Below are 18,524 nucleotides of genomic sequence, written 5' to 3' on the forward strand. Positions count from 1 at the left end.
ACAGTTACGTATTACAGTTTACATTTTACTCCTGGAAAAAAAAAACGACTCATATATTGAGAAACATTGAGTACATGGGAAATGCATAAAGCTATTGTGATTTATTTGTTCAATATGTATTACAGAAAGTGAACGGGCTGATTTTGGACCTGCACATATTAGAAAATTCAACCGATTAGGGAGTACAGAATGATCAAAATAATCACCAAATGATCAAAATAATAATCAAATTTGCCATAGTGAGCTGACAATAACGTTACCGTGGAGTCTCGGCTATCCCGGCGGCTATCCCGCCGGCTGTCTCTTCGTCTCTCCCCGACAAGGCTGGATTTGGGGCTGACGCAAGCCGGGGTGGCGGTCTTGGAGGCGGGGCCCGTACCCACGGTCGCCGCGCATGCCTCCCCGCTGCCTCGCTTCTCCACCTTCACCCGAACCGTCTGCAGGCTGAGAGCCGAGGGAGGAGGCAGGTCTCCCAAGTCCTGCAAAGACAAGTCGAGCTTTCCGTCAGCATTTATGGTGTTTCCCCTTATGGGTTAACGGCTCAGTTGTACTTTTAGCGATTAGTAGTCAAAATGTATCTTGTTGCAAGAGTCAGTTTCACGGTATACTTCAACTGGCAGTGATTTAAAAAAACGGATGAGCCAATACTTAGCTATTCTGGTAAACTATGTAAGTCTGTTTTCTTTCTTCAAGGGGATGTGATATGATATTCTCATTGCTTTAAGTGAAAGAGTGAGAACATGCTGTAGAAAATTAAAACGTGAGGGTTTGATATGTTGAAATGGGTTTAAAGTATGTGGATGAGGAAAATGCATATTATTAATTTTTTGTGGAGGCTGACTACTTACAATGGCTGAAACAAAACTGTCATGGGCGCAGCCCAGTAAAATGAGTACGCAACGGTTACTTTCACCTTCTCGTCCGTGTCGAGCAAAAAGCGCAGCAGCTGGTGGTCCTGTGGTTCTCTGGAATTCGAGCGCTGCAGCGCGGCGCTCACCAAGGGGCTGGATGGCGGCTCTTTCTTGATCTCCACCTCGCTTCTGTTGACGCCGTCCTCGCAGGTGGCAGCAGAGGCGGCGGTGGCGGTGGAGTCGTTGCTGTCCTGGAGCAGTCGGTGTAGGATCTTGTGCCGCTCCGTCAATGTACTGTGGGAGGCTGGGCACTGAGGACCCGGAGTCGGCTTGGGATGAGGCAACGACGCGGGGTGGACGTCACCGGCGTCACTTCCTGTTCCGTTGCTGTCCGGCGGTTGATTAAGTCTGAGATGAGCCGACGGCGTGGTGGAGGGCAGGGGGGCTTTCACAGAGTCCTCGAGCCCTCCCTCCGCTCCAGGCCGGGAAGAGAAATCCGTAGGGGTGCTGGCTTGTCTAGACAAGGAGACTTTCAACCCGACCTGGGCCGTATTACTGCCGTCGCCGCCTGAGTGTTGTCTGTTCAGTGCGCCCGCTGGCGAGTGGAGTCCCTGCACCCGCGGGCTCCCCGCCAGTCCGGGACTCGCCCGCGACATAAACGAGGTAGGGGCGGCGGCGGTAGGGCTGCTGAGAGGTGACGGGCTGTTGCCCTGTTGGGGACGCGTCTGGCTGGGCGGCAGGTAGCCGGCGGCATTCAGTCGTTGGGGGGAGACGCTGCTGTTGCTGGGGTGAAGCCCCGTCGGAGCGGAGGGGGCGGAGGAGGCTGAGGCGGCGGCGGCGACGGCAGGGCCTGAGGTTTGTTTTGAGTTGCTGCCAGTGGCGAGAACCGGCGAGCGTGAGGGCGTCTGGGCGAGGGTGCCCAGGGTTGGCTGAAGGCTGGGGGTAGTGTTTTCCTGAGAGCTACCAGTGTTGTGTTCCCTGTGGAATAAAAAAAAAATAATCTTAGAAACCTGCATTAACCAAGATTATGCTTAACATTAGCATTTCTGCTAAGAGTAACTGTAAAATCACCAAATGATAAATGTTTTCAGACAGTGTCAATTGTCAAAGCTTTTGCCCCAGCATATTATAAGCCCCGCAGCCCACCAGGCTTTTCCTGCCCCTCAGCCAGGCTAAGCGCATGGTGAGCACTTGGCTTAGCCATTTTTATTCTGGGGGAAAGCCTGATTTACTGTATATATGAAAAAAAACAATTACCCATAATGCCAAAAATCTTAATAGATTGGAGCAGCAAAAGCGTGCATGCCACTACCTGTCAATAGTGTGAATGCCCATGATGAAGGGCTGAACATCTGGGTTCGAGGGGCAGCAGAACTTGCAGCGGGTCTGAGCGCTGAGCGGCGTGCCGTCGCTCAAGGCGAAGCGGTATAGCGGGCTGATGGCGGTGCCATTGCTCATTACTGGGTGCCAACACCGGGATGGGCATAACAAACAAATCAAATCAGAACAGGATTGCAAGGTTTTGTGAAACCAGACACTTTCCATAGAAATTAATGGAAATAAATCAGGTATATTCAAAACTGAAGCTTGGTTCTAAATAAAAAACATTTTGAGAAATCCTGGGTAAAACAAGCATATTTCATACAAACACAGTGGATAAAAAGTCTATAGACCGCTCTTCAATTCCCAGGTTTTTCTGACAGAGAAGCTGAGATGAAGATTTATAGGTAATTTTCAGACGGGGAAAACGGGATCCTCACCCTCATGTAGCAGCTTTTTGGCATGGGAGGGCTCTTTGCCCTGCGGCTGGAAGAAGGCGTAGATGCACTTCCGAACAAGGTCCTCCCAGCCAGGCCGGCCAATTGCCCGCAAAGCACTGGTCTCGATGGAGATGATTTTCCCTGACAGGACCAAAACACAAACACACGTTGGCTTTAAAATGAAATCTCGGATTCGGAGAGCAACACTGTGCTTAGACTAGTCGGGCTGCAGAGTATGTTTAATTGTAACAAAAGTTTTCGACGTGACGTCCTTTTTAAAAACTCTAGTTTCACCTTTTCCAGACCAGAGCTTAAGTGTCTATTTCAAGATGTCACCTGTGGGGTCCTGCTTGGTGATAAAAGACTCTGTGCTGACAGGCTGGGCACGTGGCATCCGGCAGGCGATGCAGATCAGGCAGCTTTGCAGGTCTGAAAAACAAAGTGATATGTTCCGCCGATTGATTACAATGAATGGAAAAAGAGACTGTGTGTTGTGATGTTTCCGTACCATCGCCTTCCTCCTGCACGGCGGAGCGGGGCTGTGACACGGTGAAGCACTGCATGATCTCGTACTGCTGCCGGGCCTCTTGGTTTTCAGAGTCCATCTCGTCGGGCGGTCTCTTCAGCATGCGGCAGTTGAAGGTGTGGCTGCTCCTGCGGCCCGACTCCTGAGGCCATGGCGCGCCATTTACTGTGCACACACACAGACACAGTAAGTTGATGATTCAGAGGCAAAAATAAATAAATCAGAATTGATTACACCCACGTACTTAGTATATGTCGTTGCTATTGTACAGCAGTTCATTAATGGGAGTAGATAAAGGCACTTTAGATGGTAAGAGATTTTGAAATGGACCATGCTTTTTAATGACGTGACAGGAAGAGTATAGCTTTTCTTTTCAAATTAAGAGCAAACGAATTGGAACATGAAACAATTCTGCTAAATTGTGTTGAAGTGACATCTTTGCACACCGGTGTATGCCTTTACGGATGCACATTGTCATTACTGATAACATTTCCCGAGCCATAAATTAAAGAGATGATGTCACTCAATATATGTTCTGGAGTTCCAACTATGAACGTAGTTTCAATGTTTATTAAATCAGGCAAGCATTCACATTTAACTTTAAAAAGTTCAGAGCAAATGACATGGTTTATGCACCAAAATATGAATGTCGGATAAATATGTCTGAATATTAGAGGCTTGAAATAAGGTCAATAAACGTATGCTTACCTAGACTTTTGGGCAGCAGATTGCGGACAAACTCGTTGTGGTCTCCCACATGCAAGATGCTGTAGACGCTGGACATCATCAGCTCCTCCTGAGGGTACCCCAGGTAGCTTATCACATTCTCGGACACAAACACGATGCGTCCCTCGCGGTTCACCACGAAGAAAAAGCCATCCAGAGCCTGGATGTGAGCAAGACGTTGCTTTATTGATTTGAGGAATTGTGATCAAGTTATATTATCTCTCGGTTGTGGGTGGGTTTAGAACATGTCCCCTGAGAAAAATTGAAAGAAAATGCCCACCTCGAGCAGCATAGGTCCAAGGGCTTCTTTCTCCAGCAGGCCTTGGCTACTGGAGGAGATGTCGCTCTTCTGCACCGCATCATCCGGAGAACGAAGAGCTGCTTTCTCTGCGGAGGCAAGACAATGCTGAGGATTAACCAGAGAACGTGGAATTCAACAGGACATCGCTGGTGTTCCTTTACCCAGCTCGCGCCGCTTCATCTGCTGGATTTGGTCCACGGTGCTCTTGAGGATGTGGCACTTGTCGGGCTTGGTGCTGAGACTGGCAATATCGCCCATGTTTGAGGAGAGCAGCTCCGCCAGCTCGCCGATGTAGCGGCTCTCCAGCTCACGCCGCCGCTTCTCCAAGCTGCCCCACCATCAAAAAAATAAAAAGAGCATAATTTCAGTTTTCATTTATAAGGTGCACTGCATTATGAGGCGCATAGCGTAGAAGCTACAGTAGTGGCAAGAATTGCACTATGCATCCACTAGAGGGAGCTGCACTGAAAGGAATGTCAGCAAAACAACCAGATAACCCAGTCAAACTTTGTTAATAGATGATCATAAATTAAGAATAATTGTGATTTGTGGAAAGCATGAGCTGAAGAATGAGAAAAAAATACTTTGATTACTATGAAGGCTGTTCAGTGCAATGCCAAGACAAATCAAGAGTTTAAAAGAATATAATTATGACTCAAATAATACTTTTTTTTTTAATCAAATTGCAAACAAAAACCTTAAAATACATTGTTTTGTTGATTTAAAAACAGGTTCTGGATTTATTTTAGAAAAACTCAAGTTTTTTTGCCTTGTCCCAATATGAACTGCTTCAAAAATGGAGCACATGTACCATTAAGTACATTTCAAACAGGGGTGTTATAACAATTTTAATTGTAAAAAACACATGAAAAAGTCAAATGCAGAGGTATAAATGGAAGAATTTACATGGTGATTAAGTTTTTTTTCCGTCCCCGCTCAAAAAATGAAAACTCGTGGTGTATGTGCTGTATAAGGCGCACTGTCATCTTTGGAGAAAATCGAAGGCTTTTGGGTGCGCCTTATAGTGCGGAAAATAAAGTAAAGATAGATCGATAGCTAGCGAGCTTGATAGCTTGATAGATGTGTTACACAGATTAATGTATGTATTTAAAGCACATACGTACGTCCCTTAAGTCTCATCTCCGTGCGCTCTACTAACATTGAGCGACTATATTATGTGGTAAATGTGAAAAAAAATGATAGTGTGCGTGTACGAGGACAACAGCAGCAAAAAGTAGGTCAGTGCATTGGACGGCCAAAACACACAGGCATGGTGGCCCAGAGAGGGAGGGAGGGAGTGAGGAAAGGGGTGCGTTAGGGGATCAGGAGGAGGAAGGGGTGAGGAGGAGGACGCAGCGTGAATGCGCAGGTCACTGCCTGCTTTTGGAAATACGAGCAGGGATGTTACATCAGCTTACATCAGCTATTGGGCCTTAAAAGGCTCAAAAGAGCAGACACGCTGACTCTGGGAGCTCTCTGAGTGTGCGTGCGTCTCTGTGTGTGTGTGAAGAGCGTCCTCGCTTACACCTCAACCCTTCAACTAAACTTTGGCTAACCCGTGAGCTGATGATCCATCTGCGCACACCTTCCTCGGGCCAACATAATCCGCACATGTTGTTAAACACTGGGAGCAGGCTCAGGAAGCAATAGGATGTAAATAGGCTACAATGGAAGTGAACCGATCACAAAATGTGACGTCAATATGGTACGGTACAGGTGACGTATACATGATAATTGAGTGTATAGATACTAAGCATTTGTAAATATTATTGTATATTAAACTATAAATACAAGGTAAATCTGAAAAATCTAAAGTTGTATAGAGTGAATAATTCTTTTTAATCATTACTTTAGCGATCTTCCCCTTTTTTCTCCAAGCAGTCCGACACAAATTTGTGCTGCTTGATTAAACAATAACAATGCAAAACATTATGTAAAGGCATTAGTACTCGTATTGTCACCACTCAGGACTACGCTCTAGTATCTGTAACTTGTGTGGCTTCACAATTCCGAACTATATTAAAGGTCTAGAACATGAAGTACGATGTAAATACATGAAATGAACAAACGCCTATCCCGTAAAGGTATACAAGAAAGAAGAAAATATGTCTGGTTTGTCGGGGTCGAGACCATAAATATGAGGTAGATGCCCCATTGGAACTGTACAGACATCAAATATGTCTAAACGTAAGAATATCCTCCGGACATGTCGCACATTCATTTGTGTCCATTTTGTTTCAGCAAGACAGCAAAGATGCGTCCCACCCGAAAATTAGACTTCATTGAGAAGGCTAGGGTGACTTAGTAGGTAACTCCGATGAGTCAAATAACAACGGCCAATAACAGATGTCCACTACAGTGGACACAAATCAATAAACTGAGTCTTAGGAGGAGACATAAAATGTGGGGGTGTTTTGTTCGAGTTATTTAAATATTCATTCAAGTTAATTAGAGGCGAAGACATTAAATCTGAGATAAATACGCTGTTAAATTGCAGATTTACATACAGTATAGGGTTATTTTTTGCTTACCTTTGCGCTGACGTGTCACATGGTGAGCCTTTCCTCTTGCGGGACTCGGCCGTGTCAGGGTCCAGGGGACTTTCCCCGACCGCGCTCATTTTCAGCTTTAACTGACCTGCAAATCAAAGCAAACAAATACAGATGCTTAGCAACAAGAAGACACACAAAAAGCTTTGAGAAAGGACAGCTTGTCGGAACAGCGCGGTGGTGCCTGCCTGCATGTTGTGGCACAACATGGTACTACACTAAATGCCAACGAATTACCTGTGGGGGGTAAATGCTGATCGATTGTATTTGTCCTTTTACACAATAAAGATTAAGCTTAATGCTCTAATTTGTGTCAAATCATAATTCAAGTCAAGTATGTAGCAGAAGCATATACATTGAAAGGTGTTTGAACTAGATCACGGCTGAAGGGGATGGGAGGTGTTTAAAGGATGCATGCACAATGTGAATGCACAGCGGGCGGATCTTTTATTTTTTTTTTTGGCGCTGCGTGTTAGTAGCGTGTCAGAGGGGTGATCTGAGGTCGGATGCAAACACGGCTAGTCAGGCGCGATTAGCGTCGCTGCGACAATAGCTGCTTAGCCCCCCCGCCCCCACCATCACTGGTGGATTTCAAGGCTTTACGGTGCAAATGTGTATACATTCAATCTCTTCCGATTTTTGAACTATAACAATAAGTTAATTTTAGAGGTGAAACAATTCCTGAATCGAGTATATCAGTTTAAATGCAGTTTCTGCCTCCGATGCCGATTTCTTTATCATAGAATGTCAGAAGTCAAGCTAACCACAGCAACAAGTATGTATGAAAGAAAAATACTGCCAACTTCAAAATAAACTTTAATTTCCCAACGGACACAGCTGCTGCTCCTACTGATCACTTTTGAACAAACCAGACTTCACTGTCAGCTTCTAGCAACGCTAGCAGCAACAAGCAGGACTGGAGGCTAGCAGTTTTCATACAAGCAATCAACCGCCGCAGAGAGGCTGGCAAGAGCCATTGATATACTTTTAGAGGCAGATCAATAGACGTGAATGACTCCACAAACACAGTTGCTGTTCCTACTGATCACTTTTTGGCAAAGCAGGCTTACTCTTCAAGCCAGTCACTTTGTTCCATAAAACAAATGCATATATCTGTCTGAAACCTCATGTTTCGAGAGTAAGTCGGTTACTACGCAGTTTAAATGTAGGTTCGAAAAATGCCGATAATCAAAAAACAAAAAATTATGTGAAAATGTGCTCTATTCCCGTATTTCTCATTTTCTTTTACCAAGCAAAAGTGTTTTACTTCAATCCGAAGTCGTGAATTAATAATATAGCCAGATACATTTTTGTCACGATAGCTGCAGCCTTGATTTATGCATTTGACTTCACAACTGTACAGAACAAACAGGGCTTTAGCCTAATCGCACACCAGCGCTATAAACTTATTTCATAATTCAAACTGCTTTCGTGTTTACATTCTACTCCGCAAGTGTCTACAGTCGATCCGCCGACTTGCTGGGGTAGCTAGCGCGTTGAGATGACAGGTTGCACTTATCCCATCATGTCCATGTGACCAAAAAACCCAGCAAGGGTGGTAAAACAAGGTTGCACACATACGTCAGACAGGAGAGTAGGTAAATACTTTACACGCAGAAATGTATGGTCAGCGTGGCGAGCGGGGGAAAAGACCACCTGGTAACTAGAGAGGGGGGTTAACACTGGTGGGAGGGAAAGAGGGTAGGAAGGAACACGCACACACACTTCCACACTTCCACATTGTCCTTATTAATCTTCTCAATGTGCATTCAAACTTTCAATAGTTCCCACTTGATGATTTAAGCTCCTTTGGGGCCCTGCGTGACGTTGGGAGCTTGGTTGGGAATGCGAGGCTGAGGCTGAGGCTGAGGCTGAGGCTGAGGCTGGGGTGCCCGCCTGCCTGCCTGCCTGCCTGCTTTCTACAGTGCTGGCTGGCTGACGTGCTTATTTGCTAACCGGGTGATAAAACACAAACACGTCATATTTGTCATCGATACAATGTCTGAGATCGCCCCCGGGTATTTAATTTTACCCCTCCTTCAAAATAGAACGACGATATTCAAAGGAAGCTAACGTTTTTCAAAGTCAAATCTCGAAATCCCAATTTAATGTGGTAATAATATGCCAATTTTTTTCTTAGATGTCAATATTTGGTAGAATAAAATGTCGACAACTGATTCTTTAAAAAAAAAAAATCTGTAAAAATTGGCTGTTATTTTTAACATTTTAGCCTCTTGTATAAAACCGTTTATGAATAAATGGTTTTATGAAAACATTTATGTAAAAACAATCTGAAATTATTTATTGTTATACATTTAATGATTCTGTTTGTTAAAATACAAATAAGCCCCATAAGCCACAACACCTAAAAACAGGTGGTATTGTTAGATTTTTCTCTAGGAACTTGTTTACCGTGCAACTCCAGTATGACTGTTGAAAGTATGCATTTCAAGACAGAAACTAGCAAGGAAAGGGGTGGGGGGTGGGGGGTGGGGGGTGGGGGGTGGGAGGTGGGACCCGTGAGAAGCTGTGCAGTCACTGTTGTTGAGGCCCACCCTCTCGGATACGGGACATATGGAATGTATAGACGGCCCGAGCCAAACGGGGCTACGCTGCACCCGTTGACTCCTTGCTCGCATTAAAGCGACGTGAATACTTCCGATTGGTCGGTGTATCATGTGCAAGGTTGCGCTTAGGGTCAAGCGTCCTCATGGTTTAATCAATGAGGAAAACCGATCTTACAAGCATTAGCCCGGGATTGGTAAGTCACAATACACGCGGCTGTATTTTCAACAGGGCTCTTCTTGGAGAGACAACTTCAAATTGCAGAAATGTTCAAACCGAAAGCGTAAAAATGTTAAAATATAAAAGCGTAGTAGCATTTGTCTAAAGCTATCGATAAACAGATTATGACTGTACACGAGTATTACATCATACATTTCAAGTGTCACATGACTCCCTCCGCTGCTCTAGCAGGTTTGATAATTCCACATGAATATTCATCATTGGCATCATTAGCGAAACTCGGTTGGTACGCGTGATTGCTTGAGTCCTTGGCTGAACCTTTTAGAGGCAGCATCAGGAGGTTCAAGAGACGAGATTAACACGGGAACGCGTCTCGACTATCAAATTGGCAGCCTATTATCTAAACTACTTCTTCGCTCGGCTAAATATAAGTTTCGTTTATTGAGCAAACATACATCCAAAAGGGGCGTCCATTTTGCCACTTGTTGTCAACTAAAGAAGACAACATTTCAGACACTCCTTTAAGGTGTTCAGCGCCAGGGATTGAATGTCTGGATTCCCAATAATGTAAAAATTTGAGGTTTGGGAATGAATGAGTTTATTTCATAACTAAATCACTTTAACAATTAATGCTTTTAAAAATGTTCTTTTTACTTGCTGTTGACCTAAAATGACATCACATATTGAAGGCTCAGGTGACTAGCAATCACTCAGCTCATGAATGTCACATGACCAACAGGTGAGCCACGATTGGTTGTTACTAGAGCCTTCAGCACAAGTAATTACATTTCAAGCCCACAGTAAGTCGAGAAATGTATTACTTGCACACGAAAAATAATCAACAAAATAATTATAGATAAATGATTAACTGCTACAAACAGCAAAACAAATGGAATCGTTTTAAAAATGCCAATTAACCCTTAAAATGTATTTTAAATCCGGATTCATAATTTCGTCTTGTCTTTTGTCCGAGTGTCCTTCAGATCCGAAACAGCAACTTTGATTTTTCGGATCAGTCGTTCGAAAGCGTACGGTACCTTACGTGGTCTAGGTCACCAGGGGCTGAGTCATGTGGCGGCCGGCCGTGCCCAGGGCAAGAAGGCGACTGGTCAGTGGCGTGGGGCTTCTGGAGGCTTACGGTCGCTTCGTGGTCCCTTCGTCACATGGTAACATGGCGGGTGCAGTGGGGAACACTGCACCTGAGGCACAAGTAGAAAATACATCAGTCAACAGCTGGATCATTGTTACAAGAGGGAAAAAAAACATTTTGAAGGTATCGTTTTACTAAATAATTTGCCAATGTTACCCTCCTGTAAAAAGAAAACCGACTTGAGTCTTTGGCATACTTGACTTATTTATATGGACTTTCCATTAAGTTAATGATATGCCGCCACATTTCCTCATCACGTCACAGTTCTTTAGAGTTACCATATTTTTCGGACTATAAGCCACACCGGTACATAAGCTGCAACAGCAAAAATTGAGCAAAACAATTTTTGGTCACACATAAGCCGCACCGGACAGTAAGCCACAGGTCGGAGCATTAAATATTTACGCAGTATGATGGAATACTTAAGTTAAAAGTTGCTATTTTTTTTTAATTGCTTGATTACAGCAACATCTAATCTTCAACAAACTGAAAATGCATTTACGTTTTGCCTCACGTCTAAAAGAACTTGTCTTTCAGGGCACGTCATCATGTTCTCAGGCACAAGACATTCAACCGACATCTATATAGCAGTAGAAATATATAGCAGTTTTTCTGCTTTTGAGGTTCGATAACTACACCAGTCATGGATTATTTTTCTTTCAATCACTTGAAATGCTCAGACCTAAGGTGTTTCAATATGAATAATCAGTATTTTGATGAGCGATTGTTTCGATTTGTCAAAATGATCTGCATGAATATTTCTCAAAAGTAAACAAAAAAAAACAAATGATTTCTGTAACACTATGAAAGCAGACACTTTGTGTTGAATTTGAAAACGTTTGTTAATAATTTGGCAAACAATAACATTTTTCCTATTTTTTTGACAAGTTACAAACCAAATCAGGAACTGAATCATAATTTGTTTGCACAATTTCAACACTGTCAATAAGGAAACAATGATCTGTATTTCCTGTGTGCGCTCAAACAAACACATGCGGAAGTGCATGACTAGATGTAAAACCAAACGGATCAGGGCAATTTTATTACTTTTACAATTTCTGCAGGAACATGAAAAAGGTGAGAGCAAGAATAATGTATCCTTTCAATTAGTATGTTTGCAAATGTTCACTTTAAATGTGTGCACTTGTTTATGTTGATATATTTGTTTTTAGTACTGTATGGTCTCTAGATTATGGATTTAAAAATTTAAGCAGTGCGTATAAGCCTTGCGTAAGATTGGATCTATATTTTGTCCCAAGCTTAGCGGCACATTCCTACCGTCAAGCCACTTCTCAGGTTAACTATGCTTGTGCACATCCGCGGAGGCAACAATACGTTGTCCGTACTCACATCAATGTCTCGATCAATTTCTTCCTGCCTCCTCGCCGCCGCCACCTTTCTTTTCTGCCACCTGACAATGACGGCCATCGCTGACAGCAGCGGAAAAACAAAGTGGCAAAGCCGCCGCATGCCGTTCTTCTTCTTTGCGGCTTTGTGCTTTTGCGCGTGTTGCTACCTCACATTGAATTTAAAATGGAGAGGGCGGACCTCGGCTATAACGACAACTGCACAACAGCCGGGCTACAGGAGACGCGGGCCGACTCTTCGGCCTCCCAACATTACGATGGCGCTCATTTGCGTTACAGGGTAAAGCCTTTTTCCGAAGATGCAAAGTAAAAAAGATGACATTTAAACAGCAGGGTGACCTTTTTGCCTCATCTACAAAACAAACAAATCCACAAGGATTCATGCACCAGCAGAATCCGGCTCATGCGTCGGGGGGGAAGGAGGCACGCATGTTTCTGCAGCGTATAAATAATACATTAGACATCTTATGGCAGGTTCACACGAGGACGGCGTGCTTATCATGCGGTTGGTCAGGAAAGCTTAGATTGGACGCGTAGCACCGGCAGACTTGCACAACTGTTCATTCCCTACGTACTGTAAATCATCCTTTTGCGCTACTGCACACATGTAGTCATTAATCTTAGCTTCACGGCCAATAAATGCTATCTGCACTGGACATTGCAGACCCTACTTACCATACGGTATAGCTATCGTGTTATACTGGTCATAATCATAGTCATAGCCTTGACACATGTCGACACATTTAGACATCATCTCATGCCTTACGAGCTGTACATGCTGTATAGGCTATTTTATTTCATTCCCATCTGTTTAGAACGCAATCAGCATTTTGTTGCCTTGCACTTGCGCAAAGATCTGCTGACAAAGTTCAGTGTAAGTTACGTTTATAGCGGGGCAGGACGAAATGGCCGGAAAAATCAAATCTACATTTTTTCCAGACATTCTGGCGTTCTATGACTTTATGATTGAAGTAATGAACCTAACAAAGATTTATTTAAAAGTGGTCATCTTGGAGCAAGGTGGAGTTGAACACGCGTACCTGAACTGTGAGGCAGACGTTCTAACCACTGCCCTGTTTTTCCATAAAATGGAATTTAAATGTTTTTTAATTCGATTACATCGACGGAAAAAGCTCAATTTACAACAAATAAGGATATTGTGGCAAAACCCCAGAAGAAAAATGCTGTACAACAGTCAGTCATGTTATTTAGCGACCTCCATGCTCAAGTCCAGCAGATGCCCCTGCAGACTAAACATGACACGGCACTCTCTGGGCCAGAAACTACACGGGCGATAAAAGCTGCTTCAAGAGTGCTGATTCAAGAGTTGCCAAGTTCTGACGGCAAGTCTCGGATACTGATTGAGCGTGCTGATAGAAATCACAGTGACTTTAAGGCCGACTGGTGACACCCTGCCTCCCCGCTACGCTCTGGAGACTACAGAGTCAGACTACTTTCTGGAGTCAAGTGACACACGGGACTGGCTGCAGGGGTCCGCTATGAGAATACTTTGGTTATTGAAATGGCACGCCTTGGTGAAATCAGGGCTTGTTTTGTCAGAGCTAAAAAAAAATAAATAAAAAAAAAAAAACTTCAGATACTAAGATAATGGTGTCACGGTGCATTTTAAGCAAGATTATTTAAGCAAGTGTATTTTCAGCTATTTTGTTTTGCTATAGTTTTTACATGGTTGTCAGTGTTGGGGCATCTCATACACAATAACAAAAAACCAGAATTTGACCCTAAAATGAAAAGGGTGTGTCCTATACACAAGTGCGCCCTATATTTGGGGAATTACGGTACAAGCTGGAATCAAGTGACCTGTCTGCAGGTGCCCCTGTGTTCTTGCCGAATGGCACAAAGATTGATTCAGGGGATGCAGAACGCTTCGTTTTCTAAAGGACGTCCTCAGTGGACCGCCGTGACATTGAGACGACAAAAACAACAACAATAACCAGCAGCCGCTACAAAGCTCCATCCCGGAGGCGACAGTAAATCTCCCAAGGATCCAAACAACGGGCGGACCCTGCGGAGGGATCCACTTTACACAACCTCACAAGCTGCCCACCCCCTTCTGTTTGGAGAGATTAGCATGGAGGAATTCCACAGCAGATATCGCTTACCCACTCAACTTTGCTCACCGCCGCGATTTTCGCTTTGAGCTGCCGAGCGTACGCGTATGTGCGTGCGCGCGCGCACACAGACACAGACACACACACAAAACAAGTCCGGGTGTCAAATGAAGTCACTGCCTCAAGCGCAAAGAAGCACTCACGAGCCTTTCTGGTGCAGATAGCTAAACTCGTTTATCTGATGACATCTTAACCACAAGAGGCCCCGCGAGAATGTTTTCACACACGCAATATATCAACACGCCCGCTCCACAAAAACAAGTCAGCCATACCGCGCAAACATAACCTTTGTCTTGGACATCTTTGATAATCACTTTGGTCCACTGATTTTCTATTTCAAAGGTATCGGTCCCTAAGTGTACTTCAGGTGCTAAGGTACTACTAGGTGTTTAAGTGCAACACCAGTGGTAGGTTCTGGTCTCCAAGTGTGTTCTAATTTCCATGGTCTTTCCAACGGCTCGGATATGGATGGGATTCAGGACCACGTACCAAAGTAACCCGCATCGCATTAAACATCAGATCTGTGTCATTCACACTCCCATTAAAATATCAGATACAGATCGTGCAGTGCACATTTTGTGCAATGTGTTGTGGGATGCCTGACGTCACGTCCGTAAGCTTTATTTATAAGCAAATAAACAGACTGCTTTCACTTTCAATCACGATAGATCTCCTCGCAATCTTCTGTCCAGGTAGCCATTACGTCAAACCCCAATGTTGGGACGTGGATTGAAAAAGTTCGAAAACATGCAAGGGACAGGCCATTGCGGATTGGAGTTTGACACTCCAGGTCACAGCGACCACCAACCTTTTTGAAACTGAGAGCTACTTCTTTGTTACTGAGTAACACGAAGGGCTACCAGTGACAATGTGTAACATTTAGACTGTTTGAAAACTCAACCATAATTTCAATAAGGTGTGAATACACACAATATACATACCATCCGGATGGGAGTAGTCCTGTTTCTATTACGCTACGGAAAGCGAAGGAGGGACATTTTTGCCAACGTTAATTCAAATCACATTTCGGATGTAAGTTTGTGTCTCGTGAGCAGCCGAGTGAGTCTCTGGTTTGTTCGTCATTAGTAAATAAAAACGGAGAAAAAAAGGAAATCGATGGCTTGTTTGCCAACCATTAATACAGAAAGTTAGAATGATTTAGTAGTTAGAATGACTAGTTATTCTACACATCTGAGTTCACCTACCAAAAGAAAACGCCAGATTTTACCTTAGCCTGTGTCTTCCATGTTTCCGCTGCATGCTTTGTGCTATTTCCTGTTGCTAATCTTTGCATGCCTGAATCACTGTCCTGAGTTCGATTTTGAATGGTAAAACTTGTCTTTTCATTGTCTTTATGTCCACGGAAGCCCAGGGTAAATACCCAGTGTCGCCATACTTGCCCAAGTTTTGTAGATGGCGCCCTTTTCTGCACTGAAACTTTGTTTACGGTATTTAGGGAACGGTAGTTCTTTTCAGCCAAATCAAAAAGATGTTTGTACCGGCTAAATTCCAGACATATAGTTCATCCGACATGTTTTCCGTTCGTAGAAAAATTCCGGAAGGTACGTGTTAATCTGTTCCGCGCGGAGGGGTGTGGTGTCCTAGAAAATGTAGATTTGGCAATTTCGCTTTTTTTCCAATGTGGTGGTGTTTTTAACTTCAGATTGTACAACATGTTCTTTTTTTGTTTGTTTACATCCGAGACATAAGATTTGCTATAGTGAAAAGTCCCGTTGTGGAAAAAAAATCCTGGCTGCATACATGATTCCGTTGTCGAGGTGTTCGCCTGTATATGAATGTATGCATATGATATTCATAATATATGAATGTAATATATATTTTATAAAAGGTGGCTTTGTAGAGCAGTGGTTGGCACATCTGCCTCACAATTCACGGACGTGAGTTCAAATCCTTCTCGCTCTGGCCTTCCTGTATGGAGTTTGCATGTTCTCCCTGAGCCTGCGTGGGTTCTCTCCGGGCACTCTGGCTTCCTCTCACATGCCAAAAACCTACGGCAGGTGCATTGGACATACTAAATTGTCCTTAGGTGTGATTGGGTCCATGACTGGTTATTCATCTGTGTGCACTGCAATTAGCTGGCAACCAGTTTAGGGTGTCTCCTGCCCACTGTCAGAAGTCAGCTGGGACAGGCACCAGTGATCCTTATGGGGAAAAGCGGCTCAAGAAATGGATGGGTGGTTTAAATTCCTAGAAAATCACAATGTCCTATTACATCAAAGGTATCTGCAGAACAGCCCTGCAGGCTACCCACGTGATCTTTGGAGGCAACCCGGTGCCCTCTGGGATCATGTTGGTGACCCCCTACTTCAGGACTAACATGCAGGACAAAGGCCATTATGGACTGGAGTTTGACACTGCAGGACAAACGGGCTGAATGCAAAAAGAAAAAGACATTGTCCTCAATTCTATTCGATAAGTACTTAATTTGATTCTTAACATGCACGCTTGACAACCCTAATTTGTATTAGCATCAAGATAATGGATCATTTTGGTCGCTTGGGTGCGCTTACGTAAGGTTCTGCTAAATTTACAGGTAGGCCAAGAAGAAAGGATGGGTGGACGTGAACGGCGCGTGCTTGTGAACACGTGGACGCGCACGGATCCCAAGCAAAAGCAAGGCATCGGCTGGAGGCCGCGCCGCAGCGGCCGGGTCCCGCCGCGGCTGTCAACACCACCACCACCACCACCACCTCCACCAGAACCAGCACGGCCACTCTTACCCAATTGGCTTACCTTGTTTTGGCATAAGCAGCCGTCGTCCAACCGGTGTCCTCTCACCGCCGCTCCACGATTGTTGTTTTCCTTTTTTGTTGCTGCTCTTACATCCCACGAGAAGTCACCGCGCCTCCTCAATCCAATAACAAGCCAGTTAGCCGAGTTAGCTCCACGGAGCTAACTTAACTTACGTGACGGATAACGTTAGCCTATTTTTTTGTGCGTCTTGCTAACTTTACGTGGGTAACTTTACACTCGCTCCTCGTCGACTGACAACCGATAAAAGCAATCCTAACTTGAGCTTTTTGTAGCAATTAACAGGCTTGCTAACAAGTTAACATCGACGTCTGTTGACAAACAAGCCTGCGTGGGGGTGGAAAGAGGAAAAAAAAAAACACGTCTCGAAGCCAGCGAGCCTTAACGTCAGTTAGCTTAGCCGCAGCTAGCTAACCTGGCTAAGCACTCACAACGCGCTGGACCCCCGAAAAAAATCCACCTTCCTGGAGTCTCTCCCCCCACCCTCCACACGCGTGCCGCGTCGACTCGGCGTGTCACTCCCGTGCGTGTCGGAAAGTGCTTGGAGGTAGTAGTGGCCCAGTTCGCGAAGCCAAGTTGTCACAATGCTGGGCGCTCTCCGCCATTTGCAAGCTCTCTCGCTCTCTCTCTCCAACACAAACAAACAGGGCTGAGAGTGCGCGCGCCCAGCCTTGCGTGCTAGCGTGCGTGCGCGTTCACGACGAGAAGCAGGAGAAAACATTACCTGGCTAATATTGACGCTCGGTTAAAACTGGACTTCACAACGTAGGAACGTAGACTTTAACCGTCACTCGCAGAAATTCGTTTCACACGATTATAATACGATTCGACCGATACTTGAAGGTATTTATGGTGTATGATTCAAAGGTTCTATATAAATATACGTGACGTGACTTTAAACAATAAAGGATTACAGCGTAGATCTTTATAACCTGAAGTATTATTAAAGACCTAAAATATAATCCTAAAAGTTAAAAAAGCACACTTTAATGTACCTTGGTACCCACCAACGTTTTGAAAACTTATTTTGGCAAGAGCAGAAAATAATCTACGGTGTATTCTCATGTTCCTTTGAAGTATATTCAAGAACGTCAACTTTAGAATCAAAAGTAGGCTCATAAATTCATTTTTAAAATAGAAAAGACCAAAACAAAAATCATAAGTATATTTTCAAGTACCTTGGTACCTACAAACACTGTAAAGACTTATTTTTAGCAAAAATGCTATACTCACATTTGTCTTGGAATCTAAAGTCAATTTGAAATCTCATACCTGAAAATCCAAAGTAGGCTCATGAGCACGATATTAAAACAGAAAACACAAAGACTGAAAGTCTAAAGTACATTATTACCTTGGTACCTCACACCTAAACACATTGTTTTGCACAAGCAAAAATGCTATATTCACAATTACCTTCAAATTTATTTTCAATATAGTAACATGCACCTTAGAATTCAAAGTATGTTTTTAAACACTAAGATCGAAAATCTGAAGAAGACTTACCTGAGAACATGAAGTGCACGTACAAGTACTCTTGAACCTGAAGTTCAGGGAACACTGCAGTACTCCTAAAACTAAAGTACAATAAAAGTGTCGTCGTACCTTAGAACCAGAAGTATGCATAAAAAAAAACTATGCCACTAGG

General features: G+C 44.0%; 1 protein-coding gene across 4 annotated transcripts in view; it reads right to left on the bottom strand.

The window, feature by feature from the left end:
• Positions 1–18,488, bottom strand: part of ncoa1 (nuclear receptor coactivator 1) — a 29,698-nt gene extending 11,210 nt beyond the window's left edge. The window contains exons 1-13 of one of the 4 annotated variants that reach the window (XM_088402786.1): positions 18,383–18,488; positions 16,862–16,973; positions 10,501–10,657; positions 6,696–6,801; positions 4,326–4,492; positions 4,144–4,250; positions 3,846–4,023; positions 3,120–3,302; positions 2,948–3,040; positions 2,612–2,752; positions 2,164–2,311; positions 914–1,829; positions 261–479 (exon numbers count right to left, since the gene is read on the bottom strand). In XM_088402786.1, coding sequence (XP_088258912.1) covers positions 261–479; positions 914–1,829; positions 2,164–2,311; positions 2,612–2,752; positions 2,948–3,040; positions 3,120–3,302; positions 3,846–4,023; positions 4,144–4,250; positions 4,326–4,492; positions 6,696–6,784 — 2,241 coding nt within the window. In that variant the 5' untranslated portion in view covers positions 6,785–6,801; positions 10,501–10,657; positions 16,862–16,973; positions 18,383–18,488. Of the gene's footprint in view, positions 1–260; positions 480–913; positions 1,830–2,163; positions 2,312–2,611; positions 2,753–2,947; positions 3,041–3,119; positions 3,303–3,845; positions 4,024–4,143; positions 4,251–4,325; positions 4,493–6,695; positions 6,802–10,495; positions 10,658–16,861; positions 17,696–18,382 lie in introns of those variants that run through there. The other 3 variants (XM_088402785.1, XM_088402787.1, XM_088402784.1) reach the window with 3 other exon arrangements.
• Positions 18,489–18,524: the final 36 nt, after the last annotated feature.

Source organism: Hippichthys cyanospilos, chromosome 20 (assembly GCF_059441005.1).
Source record: "Hippichthys cyanospilos isolate Australia breed blue-spotted pipefish chromosome 20, RoL_Hcya_1.0, whole genome shotgun sequence".
Classification (NCBI taxonomy): domain Eukaryota; kingdom Metazoa; phylum Chordata; class Actinopteri; order Syngnathiformes; family Syngnathidae; genus Hippichthys; species Hippichthys cyanospilos.